General features: G+C 44.3%; 1 protein-coding gene across 1 annotated transcript in view; it reads left to right on the top strand.

Annotated features, from left to right (window-relative positions):
• LOC149868551 (uncharacterized) overlaps positions 1-14,910 on the top strand; it is a 40,840-nt gene extending 25,930 nt beyond the window's left edge. Inside the window, exon 3 of the mRNA XM_090037240.1 lies at positions 14,293-14,910. Coding sequence (XP_089893366.1) covers positions 14,293-14,307 — 15 coding nt within the window. The 3' untranslated portion in view covers positions 14,308-14,910. The remainder of the gene's footprint in view (positions 1-14,292) is intronic.
• Positions 14,911-15,762: the final 852 nt, after the last annotated feature.

The following is a 15,762-nucleotide window of genomic DNA, read 5'->3' as shown; positions in this document are numbered from 1 at the left end:
TATAAAGAAGGTGAGTCACAGACTTGTTAAGCACTTGCCTTATACTATGGAGTAAGTTAATAGCAGAACCAGGAACACAACCCAGAGTTCCTGACCCCAGTCTGTTGTTCAATGTAGTGAATCGTAACATGGATAGAAAAGGATCTAAACATAATAGGTGTCGCATGTATAATCTGTAGGAGTGTGGAGGTGAATGTTGCTGTTCTGTAGAACAGTAAAGACTTTAAAAGAACTCCAGATGTGTTTCCCTTTCCATTGTAGAGCTTCTGTGAATATACATTTTATAAGAAAACTGTGGTTTCGCTTTAGAATACAGTTCCTATGTAATTATTATGCAGTTCTGCTTTGGGTTCATATTTTTGATAATTAATTATCATCTCTTATATAATTAAACAAACTATTCTAGGGACCTTTTATTTTTTTATTATTATACCTTCAGTTTCCTATACAGTAAATGTATATACACAGGTACTTTGTATTCCATTGTCTTTGTGTATTAATGTCTCAGTCTTGGGGTTGTGTGAATGCAGTAGCAATTTCTTCAATGAAAATTTATTTAAAAGGGCTTAAAGTTCAGTTTTTGAAATCAATACCCCCAATGCAAGTTGTAAAAACAAGGAGATGCCAATTTATGGAACAATTTGTTTAAACAAAAGACCATGCATTGAGTTTCCAGTGACGGAACCTACATGTTAACAAGGAAATTTCTTCCGCTTCCAAAAGATAAGGAAACGCATATCACAGTAATCTTACTGATAGTGTAATACACAATTTCAATTATAAGTTTAGGAAAGCAAATAATTAGGGTTGACATTTGTACATGAGTTAAGTACTTGGAATATTATGTGTTTGTGCAGGGAGTTGTTATTAAGTTTCTAAGTTGGTCTGGTTTACACAAAATTCTGCCAAAATCATTTTTCAATGAGAAAATAGGATTTGCAACTAAATGGGAGTGAATTCTTTTTACAGAAAACCATCTGAAGAAAATTTTAGTTTTAACTGAAAAGAAATATCTGGATATGAAATAATTTGATTTGGAGATTAGGAGGAACTTTCTGACTTTGAGAATGGTCAAATACTGAAATAGCCTACTAAGAGACATTGTGGAATCTCCAGCCCAGGAACCTTTCAGGAGCAGGTTGGACAGACACCTGGCTGGGATGATCTAATGAGGAATGGTCCTGCCTTGAGTAGGGGGACCTTCTGAGGTCCCTTCCAGCCCTACTTTCTTATGGTCTCCCCACAATCCTACATGCCCTTCCCCCTGCCCAAAGTTAATGACACCAGGTACCTGGTACAGCTTCTGACACTGGAGCACATCTGCACACGCTGTTCCCAATCTACAAGCATGTGCCTTAAAGTAAGCCACATGAATGTAGACTGAGTGTGGTGTATGTTTTTATGCGCCATGAGAATCTGAACTACAACACAATTATAGTACACTGGCAAGTTTTATGAAGCAAGCTATTTTGTAGTAGTTCAACTGAAGGGGGAAGAAATGGGTCATCATCTTCAGCATTGACTTTGGGAATGGGAGTGCCTTTGGTATTTAATTTCCTGTGCATGTGTGCGTGTATGTGTGCGATTCCAAGTCAAACATTTTGATTGAATACTGGCAAATGTTATTGGTTTTGTTTTATACTGCAAGTTGGTGAAAGGCTGGGTCGGTGGGAAGAGAAGGGTGAAAGAGGTAGGAAGGAAATATTTGGAGAAGATCCATTGTGGGGGTACTTGGAATTAAGATCCCAGGGTAATCTTCATAGCTGATGCTTAGGGCTCTGCAATTTTTTTTCCATGAATATTTACACAAATGGACTTGCTGAAGTCAATGGAAAAATCATCTCAAGATTATAGCGTAAACATTTTTGTTTAAGTATTTTATCTTTTCTTAAACTCTGGGAAAAGAGAAATAATTGAGGATGCAAAAATTCCTGTATGATGCTGTTTGATTGGAATTCCATGCAGAAACCATGAGACCTATTCAGCTGTTTGGTGGTGATGTTTTCCTCTTTGGGAAATAGCAATTTAAAAATATATCCCTGTTGTTTCTGTCTCTTGATTTTTCTGGCAAGAGTTTTATATGGCTCTTAATAGATTGTAGGCTTCCTTTATGGAGACATTTACGTGAGTTTTCAGCTGCTTGACAGCATTTTATAGGCTTATTAGCATAACTAATTTTGCGTTCCTTAGTGAGTATAAAAAATAGTTAAGTATGAGAGTTATATGATTTTTAAAGCATTATCCTTATTTTTCATAAAGTGATTACAAAATCACTGCCAGAAATCAGGTAATTTGTGTGACATATTTAAAATTCCGTTTTAGTTGGCACAATTTTATTTCTTCCCTTGTCTTTGCTGATTAGTACAGTGAATATTTGTTTGCCATGAATGACTTGCTTAAAGGTACATTGAAGAAGAAACCATGCTTTCTTTTCCAAATCCAATAAACTGACGAAGTATTACTACTACAGTATTACCTTTCACACAGTTATGAATTTAACTTGGTCCATTTTTAATGGATAAATTTCTAAAATAAAATTTGAGATGTTTCAAAGCAATTCAGGAGATTTAGAGGAGTAATTTCCATTAACATATAGGGAAGTAGGCTCTCTAAATCCTCAAGAATATTTTGAAAATCTCACTTAAAGATGTTTTTGAGGCCCATGTTGTGTTAAAGACATCCATATTCAACTGACCAGTCATACCCAATACATTCCCTATAAAGGGCATGTAATGGCTTCATTGAAAATAAAGGCAATCAGTCTGGTCTCCCCAGTCACCTGTGAGCCATGGCTGCCTGTCATTCGCCTCCCTTTCTTCCCTGCCACACCTCGGTCTTACCATTTAGGTTCAGGAAGCAAGTAGCAGAATCCGGATTTACTCTCACTGGATGTATCATGCACTGGGTTTTTGCTCTTTGTTTCTTCTACCCTGTACATGGAGCGGGTGTCCTGCTCTGTTTACTCTCTCCTCCCCACAGCCCCAATCAGTGGCTAGCCCTTCCCATGTGAGCATAGTCTTGCTGGGGTTTCTACTTCATCCACCTGGATTCCAATTCTCTGGAAGGAGCTACTAACTCGAAGTCTACTGACTCCGGTCTCGTAATTATGGGCACTAGCCCCCTGGCCACACCTCTGACCTGCTCAGGCTCTTCTGGGACCTCCTTTCTTCCCTGATAGTCCCATTCCAAGAGAGCAGATTCACTTTTAAATCCAAACCAAAGGACACATGTGTCCACTTAACAACAAAATGATTTTCTGCAGTGTCAGGAGCTCCTTGCTGCTGCTTCACATGCTTTTTTTCCCCCCACAGTGCTGATTCCATTTGTGCTTTAACACACTCCCCCCACCCCCCGCAGGATTCCAGAAGGGGTTTAAATAGCCAAGTATCTCTTTCCAGTCCACTTTCTGGCACCTGTGAAACACCTGCCAATTGCTTAACTGATGAATCATTAAGCTGCCCACTGTTTAATTTTTGAGGATACCAGCCTTCTGTACCTGAGTCTGCAACTCCCCTCTGTCCCTCCATCTCTTTCTCCACTGTCTAGTAACAGGGCAAGGGTTTCCTGGTACAGGAAAGAAAAGCTATTTTTCATCTTTAAAATAGATATAGCCCATAGCCTGGGTCCCAATAATATATGCCAAAGACACCATTGAATGATGTTGCATTGTTGCTGTAGCCTGAATAACTCTTATTTATAAACCTCTTTTGAGTTGGATCAAAGAGGCAAGAGAATGCATCTGCCAATCTGGATGTTTTTATATGTGCTTTGAAGCAGGTGTGATACTGGATCAGGACTGTTGCTATTTTATTTTGTGTGTATTTGCAAAAAAAAAAAAAAAAGCAGCAATTTTATTCTTCTCTGAAGGCAAATATTGCAAGCTTTTTATAGTAATACAGTCAGGCTGAGTAGGTTCCGAGGTCTTTGGGAAAACAAAGCATTTTGCTATCCAATTAATAGTTTAGATTTCTTTCTAAGCCTAATTATCCACAAATCTCTAAATAGCACTAGCTTGATGACTGACTAATGGCTGTACACTCACATAAAACATAACCCTGACATGCAGATTTTTTAAAAAGTTTCAAACAAGAGAATGTGTATGTGCATGCTGATATTCCAGTGAAGTTATCGAGAACTGGATGTCCATTCCTGATGGCAGAATGTGCCTCTAAAACAGCAACACAGAAACACAAACATTGCCATTCTGAATCAGACCACTGATCCTCTGAATTCAGCATCCTGTCATCAGTAGTTGCCAATGCTATGTGTCCTACATGAAGCCATAGGAACTACAGGAAGAAGTTAAAGTAAAATAAAGTAAAGTAAATTCCCCACAAAGACAGTAGCTTTCTAACACTATTAATCAAAAGTTGGCTTTTGTCCTGAAGAATGAAGATAAATACTCCTTCCCTTTTTTTTGCCACTTTTTGCAAGAAAAGGGATAAATGTACTATTTGGTCCTATACTATTTGGTCCTATGCAGACTCTCACATTTCATTGTCCCTTCGAATATTTTATTTAGTCCATTAAACATTTCCAGGGTTGTTGTTTTTTGTGCTTTGTTGTTTTTTGTTTTGGTGGGGAGGATTGGGCGGGGGAGAGGGGGTTCTGGACCGCCACCGCAATAAAAGGTCCTTTATTATATCACTTTATTTCTTCTTTAACTGTCATAAAAGCAAAAAACTAGAGATGAACACAGGCTGAAATAGTCACAGTTTATTAAAACGCAGACTTGAGAGGGTGTCTACAATTTAGGGAAGCTATGCAATCCTTTCATAAGGGTCTTTTTTAACACCTTCTGTTCTGATTGTTGTATCTAATTGATCACTACCTCCAAATCTACAAAGCAGGCAACTTTTAATATCATGCATACAGAGAAAGCAGGAGAGGAAGGGGACAGTCTTGTTCATCCAAGCAGTTTTAAACCATGGCAGAACAATATGGCCAGTCTTATAACGGGCTCTAAATGGCCCTCCCACTTAGTGTAAGAGTGTCTATAAGCAGCAAAAAAAGAATTTCATTTGTGAAAGTTGCTTCTATAAGGTTTCTGTCAGGTTAACTGTTATATTCATGTGTTGTTGTTGACCTATACACCCAGTGCACATAACTGGCATATATCCAGAGCTCAAGGTTAGGAATTTGGGCCCAATAATAATAGTTTTAAAAAAAAAGTTCTAGTAGCAGGCAGCATTGGGATATCCTAGTTTAAAACGTCTTCCTTTTATATTGGTATGTAGATATGGTAGTGTTGGAGTACTCTTGTAGCTATCTAGCTAATGATAATTAAACACAAATCTAGACTTTTTCATGGTGGGCAATCAGTTAACTTTTCCAGGTACTTTTCAATCCCTTTTGAATCATCTTGGCAGAGTTCTAAGTTATTTTAAATGTTTAGCTCTTATCTAACACCTCTCAGTAGATCAAAAAGGTCTCACTCATACAAAGGAGAATCAGTATCATTATATCCATTTCATGAAATGAAAGAAACAAGGAGTGAAGCAGGGAAGTGACTTGCCTGAAGTAGAGAGAGCTGAAACTGTTTTTTTAGAACAAAACTTTCAGTGAACATTTTTTTGGGGGGCTGCATTAGAAGAAAACCAATTTAAAATAAAAATTCCCTTGAACTGGAAATCCCACCTGACTATCATCTTGGAAACACCAAAGCCCATGTTCTGAAACAAAATGGACTTCCAAGAGGCTATAGTCTGTGGTGAAAATCATTCTCATCAGTTTCACTGCAAAAAGTGAAAATGATAAGAATGTCAATTTGGCTTTGCAGGGGTTGGTGGTGGGAGTTCCAGAAGCTATGGCTTCTGGGTAGTCCCATCAGACACTGCCCAAAATAACAGACCCTAGAAATCCTGTTCCAGGACTTCTAGGTTCTGAGCCCCAGCTGCACAGCAACAAGGTTTCTTAGGATTTACAGGCACCCTATTGTTAAGCTGGGCACCTCTTGACTGGCATCCAAGGTTGAGGTCCAGCAGAACATTTTTCTTTGGCTAAACTTGGGATTTGATACTTATCGAGCTACATTCATGAGAGGCCATGGGTTGCAGGAATCGGGTCTAATGTTCAATTCCACAGACACACTGCTTCGCTTAATTATTATGGTGCCTGATACTTTATTATCTGTTGAGGATTTAATGACCCACTTGCTCCCCCAAGTGGATCATTATGTCACATCAGACTAGACTAGGCCCATTTTGCATTTTCTCATTTCCTCTAAGCATGGATGCATTGCAGAGTTTGTGTCTCTGAGAGACTTTGTACCTCAAGCAAACCAAACAAATAATGAGCTAGTTTTGAAAAGAAGCAGCTCTTTTTTGTGAGCAAGTTACAAGAACAAAATTTAAACTGTGGCTGGAGAAAGATATACCACCTTGGCTAATACAACATTTATTAATAGAACTCTTGTTTTTCTGAGATTCAAATAAAAGAACTGCAATAAGCTGCTTCTACTGGTTGCCCTACCCCAGCATGTTATAATTATAGAATATAGCTGATGTGGGAGAACAGCTGTGAGGATATGGATGTATTAATAACAAGATTCTCTAAGCTAAATATTGTGACTTGTACACTGGCTTATCTGCCATTTATTGATACCCAGCAGAGAGCTACCCCCCTTGTCTGACTTCAGCAAATAATATCCTCTCCTGTCATTTTTTCTTCTCATCTTCTATCCCCATCCTTTCCCGCCTCCAAACAAGCAGCGCCTGCCTCTTCACTAGACATCCATTCAGTAACATGGGTAACAGGTTCTTTCCCATCCAAACTCTTCCAAAATAAACCCTCGTCTAACCTATCACTCAAACCCTACAGGTAACCCTGCCACTACTAATATCCTGCCAGGTAACTAATATCCTGGTGCTGCAAGAGTTGTTAAAATATGCTTGGGTTCAAAGGAAGAGGGTCATGCTTCTTGTAACAGAGGGAGGCAAAACCTCACATAGTCTGTAACACTCTGACCATGGGTAAAATTATTTTCTGACCCTAAACATGGTGGTTGGTCTGACCCTAAGCAGAGGGGCAAGACCCTCTAGTCAGGAAGCTCTGGGTTTTCATCTCAGCAGAAGCATTGGCACACCCCAATCAAAATCCTAAGACAAGTGCCTCTGTGCAAGGCAAAAAAAAAAAAAAAAAGGCATGTTGTGTAGTAACAGGAGAGGAAAAAATTCCTTCCTGGCCCTATGCAGCAATCAGTACAGCCCAGCATGAGAAATACACACAGTAGAGCATAGGCATAGTTATTCATAGGTCATCCCTGACCCCAGTGCTTATCCAACTTCTCCTTGAATACCTCCAATGATGGAGATTCCATGACTTCCCTAGGCAGTCTATTCCTCTACCTCACTGTTCTAATAGTGGGGGAAAAAAGTCCTTTTTAATCTTACTTTGCTACATGTGGCAGGGTGAAGAGTAATAAGGGGAAGAAAACCCCTGCTCTCCCTGTCCCTGCTTGCTTCCTGTGGTGTGAAGACAGACAGCTAGCAAGGAATGATTAGCATGGCCTGGGATGAGCTGTCTATGACTTAGATGCATGAGGAAAATACACTAGCAGTGGCAAGCCCCAGGAGAGCCCTGGGAAGCTGCACAGCCAAGGCAAGACTCACCTGTAATGTTGCATGGCCAGCAGCTGGAAGACAAGTGTGCTGACTGGCAGCCTGGGGAACCTGTGTGGGAATAAAGGCAGACTAATGTATCAGAAGTGGGCAAGCAGGATATCAGAGCCCCAGATGCAACAGACCTGAAGAGAGGGTGAGACAAGCATGTGGCTCCTGGATTTTCTGTTATTTACTTTGCATTGTTGAATTTATAACAATTGTACATGGAGGTTGTGGTAGGACTGTAGGGAAAGGAGGAGTACCCACCTGGCATTGCTCTGCTCTGGAGAGCTGTAGAGAGCAGTTTGTACTTTTATAGTGCCAGTGGACAAAAGAGTGCTTTTCTTCAAACAAGATGACACTGAGTTTGGGGCCAACCCATTTTACAGTCTCAGGCCCAGAGTAAACTTGGGCTACAAACCTAACCATTCCCCTTAGCAGGGATGGTGCCAGGACTAACTGCTGAACTGTTGAAGGGGAATAAACAACTCCATTGATTGTTATATATCAAAAGGTGAATTACCTCTGTCTGTATCAATAACATTTAACAGCAAGTCATGGAAGGAAAGAAAATAAGAGGTGGGGTCACCTACGAGACAAATAGGGTCAGGGGGAACAATAAACTTGCACCAACCCCTGACCCATCCACACTGCAACTTCAAGCCACTGGTCCATGTCCTACTTTCTTTAGCTAAAGAGAAAAAGTGTTCTTCCTCATATTTATGGCAGCCCTTCAAATATTTTAAGACTGCTATCTTAGAATTCCCTGCCTTAGAATTTAATAGATTCATTGATAGTAAGGCTGGATAGGACCATGAGAGATCATCAGGTCCAGCCCTCTGCACCAAGCAGGAAAGATAACTGGGGGTCAAGTGACCCAGCAAGGTGATTGTCTAGTCTCCTCTTGAAGATTTCCAGGGTAGATGATTGCACCATTTCTGGAGGGAGCTTATTCCACACTCTGGACACCCTGACTGTGAAGAAGTTTTTCCTAATGTTGAGCCTGTATTGGTCTTCCAGGAGTTTGTGACCATTACTCCTGGTTTTCCCCTTAGGTGCCCTGGTGAACAGATGCTCACTGAGTCCTTGCTGTACTCCTCTAGTACAGTGGTAAGCTGCTACCAGGTCCCCTCTCAGCCTTCTTTTCCTTAGGCTGAAGAGTCCCAGATCCCTCAGCCTTTCCTCATATGGTTTGCCCTTTAAGACTCTGATCATATGGGTGGCCCTTCTTCGGACTCTCTCAAGCTTGTCTATGTCCTTGTTAAAGTGTAGTGCCCAGAACTGGACACAGTACTTCAGCTGCTGTCTCACCAGTGCTGAGTAGTGTGGAAAAATCACCTCTCTGGCTTTGTTGGAGATGCATTGATTGATGCATTCCAGAGTATTATTTGCCCTACTGGCTACAGCATCACACTGCTGGCTCATATTCGTACTGTGGTCTATTATCACGCCAATTTCATTCACGGTGCTAGCCAGTTTGGTGCTGCCAAACCTGTAGGTGTTTTGGGGTTGCTCATCCTAAGGTGGAGCACTTTACATTTCTCAACACTGAACTTTATCAGATTCTGATCTGCCCAACTTGCTAGCCTGTCTAGGTCCACCGGTATCTGTAGCCTGTCTTCAAGCATTACCACACTTCCCCATAATTTGGTGTCATCTGTGAACTTTGCCAATGAGCTCTTCACCCCTACTTCCAAATCATTAATAAAGATTTTGAAAAGTACTGGACCAAGCACCAACCCCTGCAGGACATCACTGCCCACTTCTCACCCCTATAAGTTTATCAGGGGTGACCACCAGGATCTGGGGGAACATCTGTTCACCAGAGCGCCCCAAGGGATGACGAGGTTGAACGGTCACAAACTCCTGCAAGACCGTTTCAGGCTGGACATAAGGAAGAATTTCTTTACTGTCCGAGCCCCCAAGGTCTGGAACAGTCTGCCATTGGAGGTGGTTCAAACACCTACATTGAACACCTTCAAGAGTAAATTGGATGCTTATCTTGCTGGGATCCTATGACCCCAGTGGACTTCCTGCCCTTTGGGCAGGGGGCTGGACTCGATGATCTCCCAAGGTCCCTTCCAGCCCTAATGTCTATGAAATCTATGAAATCTATGAAATACTAATATGTTCATCATAATAGCCACTAGGGCTGTGCAAAACACCATCATTTCATTTTGATGTCCCTTTCACCATTTTGAAGGGACAGTGTTTCGTTTCATTTCATTGCAAAGCACCATCCTGTTTTGTTTCATCAAAACTGTTTCGCTGTTTTGACTCATTTCGGCATTTTTCCCATGGAGTATAATGGGGATCATGAAAATGCCTAAAACATTGTCATTTGTTGCCTGAGTCAGATGCAAGTTGCAGGGATGGTAGCCCCTTCTGAGGACATGAAGCCTGCCAAGCTTCAAAGACATAGGTGCAGGTGTTTCTTGGAAATTGCACCTCAAAGTCTTGAAACCAAAAGCAAAACCCCCAGGAGGGCTGCGGGGCAGTGCCGGACTCCTCCTGGGGGTGTGGGCCCCTGGATCTGTCTGGGACTGTTGCTGGGTGCAGCCCACACCCAGCGCTGGGCTCCATGGAGATCAGCCCAGCTGCAGGAGGTGGGCAGAGCCAGCACTGCATTCTGTGGGGCTGATAGAGCCAATCAGAGTGCAGCGCCATGGCAGGAGGTGGGAAGAGGTGGTGCTGCACTCCAATTGGCTCCACCAGTGCCATGGAGTGCAGTGGGGTGGTGAGAGGTGGGCAGAGCTGGGGCTGCGCTTTGTGGGCTGGCAGAGCTGATCGGAGTGCAACCCAGTAACAGGAGGTGGGCAGAGCCGGTGCTGCCCTCTGTTCGGCTCCACCGGCCCCACTGAGCGCAGCCCAGTGGCAGGAGGCAGGGAGAGCCAGGGCTGTGCTCCCAGCCAGGCTGAACTACATGGGGCTGTGGAGCTACTCGGAGTGCAACCCTGGCTCTCCCTTGCCTCCCACCACTGGGCTGCTTCAAAACTCAAAATGTTTCAAAACGTTTTGAGTGTCCTCATTTTATTTTGAAGCTGTTTCAATGCTTTTGGTTTCTTTTTGATTTCACTGTTTAGAGCTCAAAACATATCAAAACAGCTTTGAAACAAAACACTTGGCAAAATTTCACACAGCCCTAATAGCCACTACTGTCAAGAATCTTTCTTACCATGTCTTTTATTAGCAGACTAAGGAGTCAATGGGCATGAAATGAACTTCTTTTTATAACCAAGTCTAGAGTTGAGATACTGATGCAGATAATCTTAGATAAACCATGCTATATCTACCTGTGGCTTACCTCTTCCTCAATCTAACACCTGTCCTACAAGTGAATTAATTGCTCGTAGCAGTAGTAAAACTAAAAGTGGGCTAGAAGGGCACCCTTCTCAGGTACCAAGTTAGGAGGCATGCTGGAATCGCCCCCCATCCCTGCAGAGCCTGTGCCCTGGAAGAATAACGATGCTGGTGTAGCAAAACCTCCAGTTTTTCCTTTTTTTATTATTTATCTTAAAATGCATTCCCTCCCCTTCCCCAATCATTTCTGACATTTCTCTGCCTCTCTTTTCCCTACAGATAAGTATAAGAGAGCTCAAAATTAGGATAAGCTTTAAGCATTTTTATTTTGGTGGCAAGGTTTGGTTTTGGATATCCATAGTTTTATAATTATTAGGTTTGTATTAATTTTTACTGTTCTTTATTGTATTGTTGTAATTTTTATAGTGATTTTTGTTGTTTCATATGGATATTGTATGGTTTAGGCCTGTGTTTGTAAGTGAACCAAAGTTTCATAGTTTCATAGTTAGTAGAGTCAGAAGGGACCTGAGCAGATCTTCAAGTCCAACCCCCTGCCATAGCAGGAAAGAGTACTGGAGTAAAACGACCCCAGCAAGGTGATTGTCAAGCCTTGTCTTAAAGACCCCCAGGGTAGGAGCCAGCACCACTTCTTTTGGAAGCTGGTTCCAGATCCTAGCTGCCCTGACAGTGAAGTAGCACCTCCTGATGTCTAGTCTGAATCTACCCTCTGCCAGCTTGTGACCATTATTTCTAGTCACTCCTGGTAGTGCTTGGGGAAACAGTGCCTCCCCCAATGCCTGCTGGTCACCTCTGACTAGTTTGTAACAAGCCAGTAGATCCCCCTTCACCCTTCTCTTAGGAGGCTGAACAGGTTCAGGTCCTGTAGCCTGTCCTCGTAGGGCCTGCCCTGCTGCCCCCGATCATGCGAGTGGCCCTCCTCTGGACCCTCTCCATGTTGTCCACATCCCTCTTGAAGTGTGGTACCCAGAACTGGATGCAGCACTCCAACTGAGGCCTGACCAGTGTCGCACAGAGGGGGAGTATCACCTCCCTGGACCTGCTCATGATGCATCTGTGGATGCACGACAAGGTGCAGTTGGCCTTCCTGACTGCATCCCCACATTTGCTGGCCCATGTTCATCTTGGCATCAATGTTGACGCCAAGATCCTTTTCTGCCTCTGCTACTCTGTAGCTTCTTCCTCCCCAGGTGCAGCACCTTGCACTTGTCAGTGTTGAATCCCATCCTTTTCTCATCTGCCCACCCCTGTAACCTGTCTAGGTCTGATTGTAGCTTATTCCTTCCTTCTAATGTGCCCACATCCCCGCACATCTTAGTGTCATCAGCAAATTTGAACAGGGTGCTTTTTACCCCCTTGTCCAAATCACTGATGAAGATGTTGAACAGTGCAGGCCCAAGGACTGAGCCCTGCAGAACCCCACTGCCCACTTCCCTCCAGGTTGAAAATGACCCATCCAATACCACTGTCTGGGTGCGGCCCTCCAGCCAGTTGGCGACCCATTTGACTGTGTAGATGTTGACACCACAATCCCCCAGTTTCTTTAATGAGAATGGGGTGAGAGACACTGTCGAAGGCCTTCCAAAAGTCCAGAAAGACTACATCCACTGCTACCACTGCATCTAAGGATTTGGTGACCTGGTTGTACAAGACCACCGGGTTGGTCTGACAGGATCTGCCTCTAATGAACCTGTGTTGATTGCCCCTAAGCATAATCTCCCCTGCTGGCCCCTCATGGACATGTGCCAGAATAGTTCTTTCAAAAAGCTTACCCAGGATTGAGGTAAGACTAACTGGCCTATAGTTCCCCGGGTCCTCATTCCTCCCCTTTTTGAAGATGGGAACCACATTGGCCCTCTTCCAGTCCTCTGGCACCAGACCAGAGCACCATGAGTGCTCGTACAGCTATGCCAGGGGTCCCGCAATGACCTCAGCTAATTTCCTCAGCACTCTGGGGTAGAGATCATCCAGACCACCTGATTTAAATACATCCAGTCCCTCCAGAAGTTTTCTGACTAGATCCTCCCTCACCCATAGTCTAGGTACGCCTCCCCTGGGGTCCGAGGGGGGCCCGTTTGGGGGGGCTGATCTGGAAAATCCTGACTGCACAGGAAAATGGAGGCAAAGAAGTCATTAGTTAGGTTAGCTTTGTCATCTGGTGGGACGACCAAATTTCCTAGTGTGTCTTGCAGGGGCCCCACGTTATCCAGTACCTTCTTTTTGCCCCCTATGTATTTAAAAAAGGACTTCTTGTTGTCCTTTATCCAGGAAGCTAGTCCCAGTTTCATCTCTGACTTGGCCTTCCTGACTGCCCCCCTGCATCCCTGAGCAACTGCAGTATAATCCTCCCTGGTGATGGCCCCTCCCTTCTATTGAGTATACACCTCCCTTTTAGCTAGAAGACATTCCTGGATGCTTTTGGTGAGCCATGGGGGCTTTTGTGCCCTCCTGCTCCCTTTGATCCGTGTTGGGATTATCTCCCTTTGGGCTTGGAGGATCGTCTCCTTAAGGAGCAACCACTCCTCTTGGACACCTGGCTCCCCTCCCCTCTGGGACCTCAGTGCTTCCCCAACTATTCTCCTTAGCTCATTGAAGTCCACCCTCCTGAAATCTAGGGCTGCTGCCTTGCTGCAGACCTTTGCCACCTTTTGCTGGATGGTGAATTCCAGCAGGTGATGATCACTGTCGCCCAGGTGGTCCCCTCATCAGGTCATCACCTGTGGCCAGCACCAGGTCCAACAAGACGTCTCCCTTGGTGGGGCTGTGCACCTCCTGGGTTAGATGGAGGTCCTGCGTTTGGGCTAGGAACCTACATGAGCAGTCAGACCTAGTGGACTGCTCTTTCCAGCAGATGTCTGAAAAGTTCAGGTCACCCATGATGACCACATCCTTTCACCTAACTACCTCCATGAGCTGACTTAAGAATTCCTGGTCTAGCTCTTCCCCTTGGTTGGGTGGTCTGTAGTAGACCCCCACTGTTAAGTCTCTTTCCCCTCAACTGCCTTGTATTCTAACCCAGAGCACTTCCGTGTGCCCCTCCTATGACTCAGTGCTACCTGATGAGGATGTGTAGCCCTCCTTAATGTAGAGCGCCACGTCCCCACCTTTCCTCCCTGTCCTGTCCCTCCTGTAAAGCCTATAGCCCTTGATATTCACTGCCCGGTCGTGCATTGGGTCCCACCATGTTTCAGTGAGCCCACTATGTCTGGGTGGGTGTCAGCTAGCAGGAGGGTAAGTTCCTCCTGCTTGTTTCGCATAGTCATGTCAAGTTTCCATTTTATATGTCAATCCTCCAGCTTGTGTCCTCTGCCTGGGCATTCCATGTTGCAACAATATGATTCATTGTACCCCTCCGATGTAACTTGTTTCCCAGATGAATGAGAAATAATGGTAGCAGGCTTCTACTGAATGGCCTGTAACAACTGGGCCATCACCTCGCATTGATTCATCCAGGAACTACGGACCTCACCCAGGAACAGAGGCAAGACCAGCATTTGAAAAACAAAAGACCCTGCATAACCAGCAACTCTATCATTGTACCTGACCACTACAGACACCCAAAACTGCACATCCCTGCATGGGGCACACATGTTCAGTATGCCAGGGGCTGACCCTTGCCTGGGCATGCCTCCTGTCACTAGGGTCACACACGGTCTGCCCCTATGAAGAGCGGCAGTGAAGACAGACCCAGTAGGAACACCATTTCCATCTGAACCAGACAAGCTTCACATCATCTATCCACTCCAGAGGCCCTGCCAGTGATCCCCTCTGGACAACACCGAGCTGAAGGAGACCCCAACTGGCCATCAAGGATCAACTTCCAGCCTGGGATAGGTAGATATTACCTGCATACCTCCTCCTACAATTTGGACTCTTTCTCTCTATCTTTGTCTCTCTCCTCCTGGACTTTAGTGGACTTCAGCCCCTGTACCAAGCGTCTCTAACCCCTGCTGCCATTGTGGGGGTGTGTGTGTGGGTGCAAGGGAACCAATTTGGCATTGTGTCACCATCTCCCCTGTTCAATAAAACCACTGTCATTTGCAACCCCGAGTTGGGTCATGTTTTACTGAATCCCAGTCCCTTCCTTATCTTAAATTCCAGCCTCATTCTCTCTTTCTCTCTCAGATCCAGTCCCTACCCTCTCTGCTAGTTTCCCCATCTCCTCCCAATTCCATCTCCCCTTTTCTTCCACCTCTCAGCCTCTTCTTGCTTCCTGTTGTCCCTGATGCTTTTCCTGTGACTTTCTGCTGTGTCTCTATGTTTTCAGGCTCCCCCGCTGCACCTTCTGTAATTCCCCTCCCCCCCCACTGCAGCTTTCCAGCTCCTATTAGCTGTTTTGCAGTTGTCTCCAGCTTCCACCACCTACTGCTGCTCTCTGCAACTTCTCTGGCTGCCCTGGAGCCATCCTCTGGCTCCCCATACCCAGGGCCCCTCTTTAACATCCACACTTTCCCTTAGTCCCATTTTTCTCCCTCCCCATGTACCTTTTCAGCTCCCCCATAGCTCTGGCTCCAGTCCCACACCCTGTGCCGACATACTTCCCTGTTCTGCAGGCTTTGGGCATTGTCTTTTAATCAATTAAGATCAATTAACCTACAGTTACCCCCGAGCCTCAGTTCTTCAGCCCAGGCCCCTGTAGCCTACCGGTTATAATCCTGGTCCTGATAACTGTAACCCCCTACACTCCTACTTTCTTACCTTAACCTTTCTCCAGGTATCCCAAGTACACCAAGCACATACATATATACATATCACAATACCCAACATAGGAACTCACTTGTGTGTATGTGTAGGTGGGTGGTATGTGTGTAAATCAGTGAAAATACATATATAGAGAAAGGTA

Source organism: Crocodylus siamensis, chromosome 3 (assembly GCF_052110815.1).
Source record: "Crocodylus siamensis isolate JL-2025a chromosome 3, ASM5211081v1, whole genome shotgun sequence".
Lineage (NCBI taxonomy): Eukaryota > Metazoa > Chordata > Crocodylia > Crocodylidae > Crocodylus > Crocodylus siamensis.
Note: the sequence above shows the minus strand (reverse complement) of the source record. Positions and strands in the feature narration are given on the sequence as shown.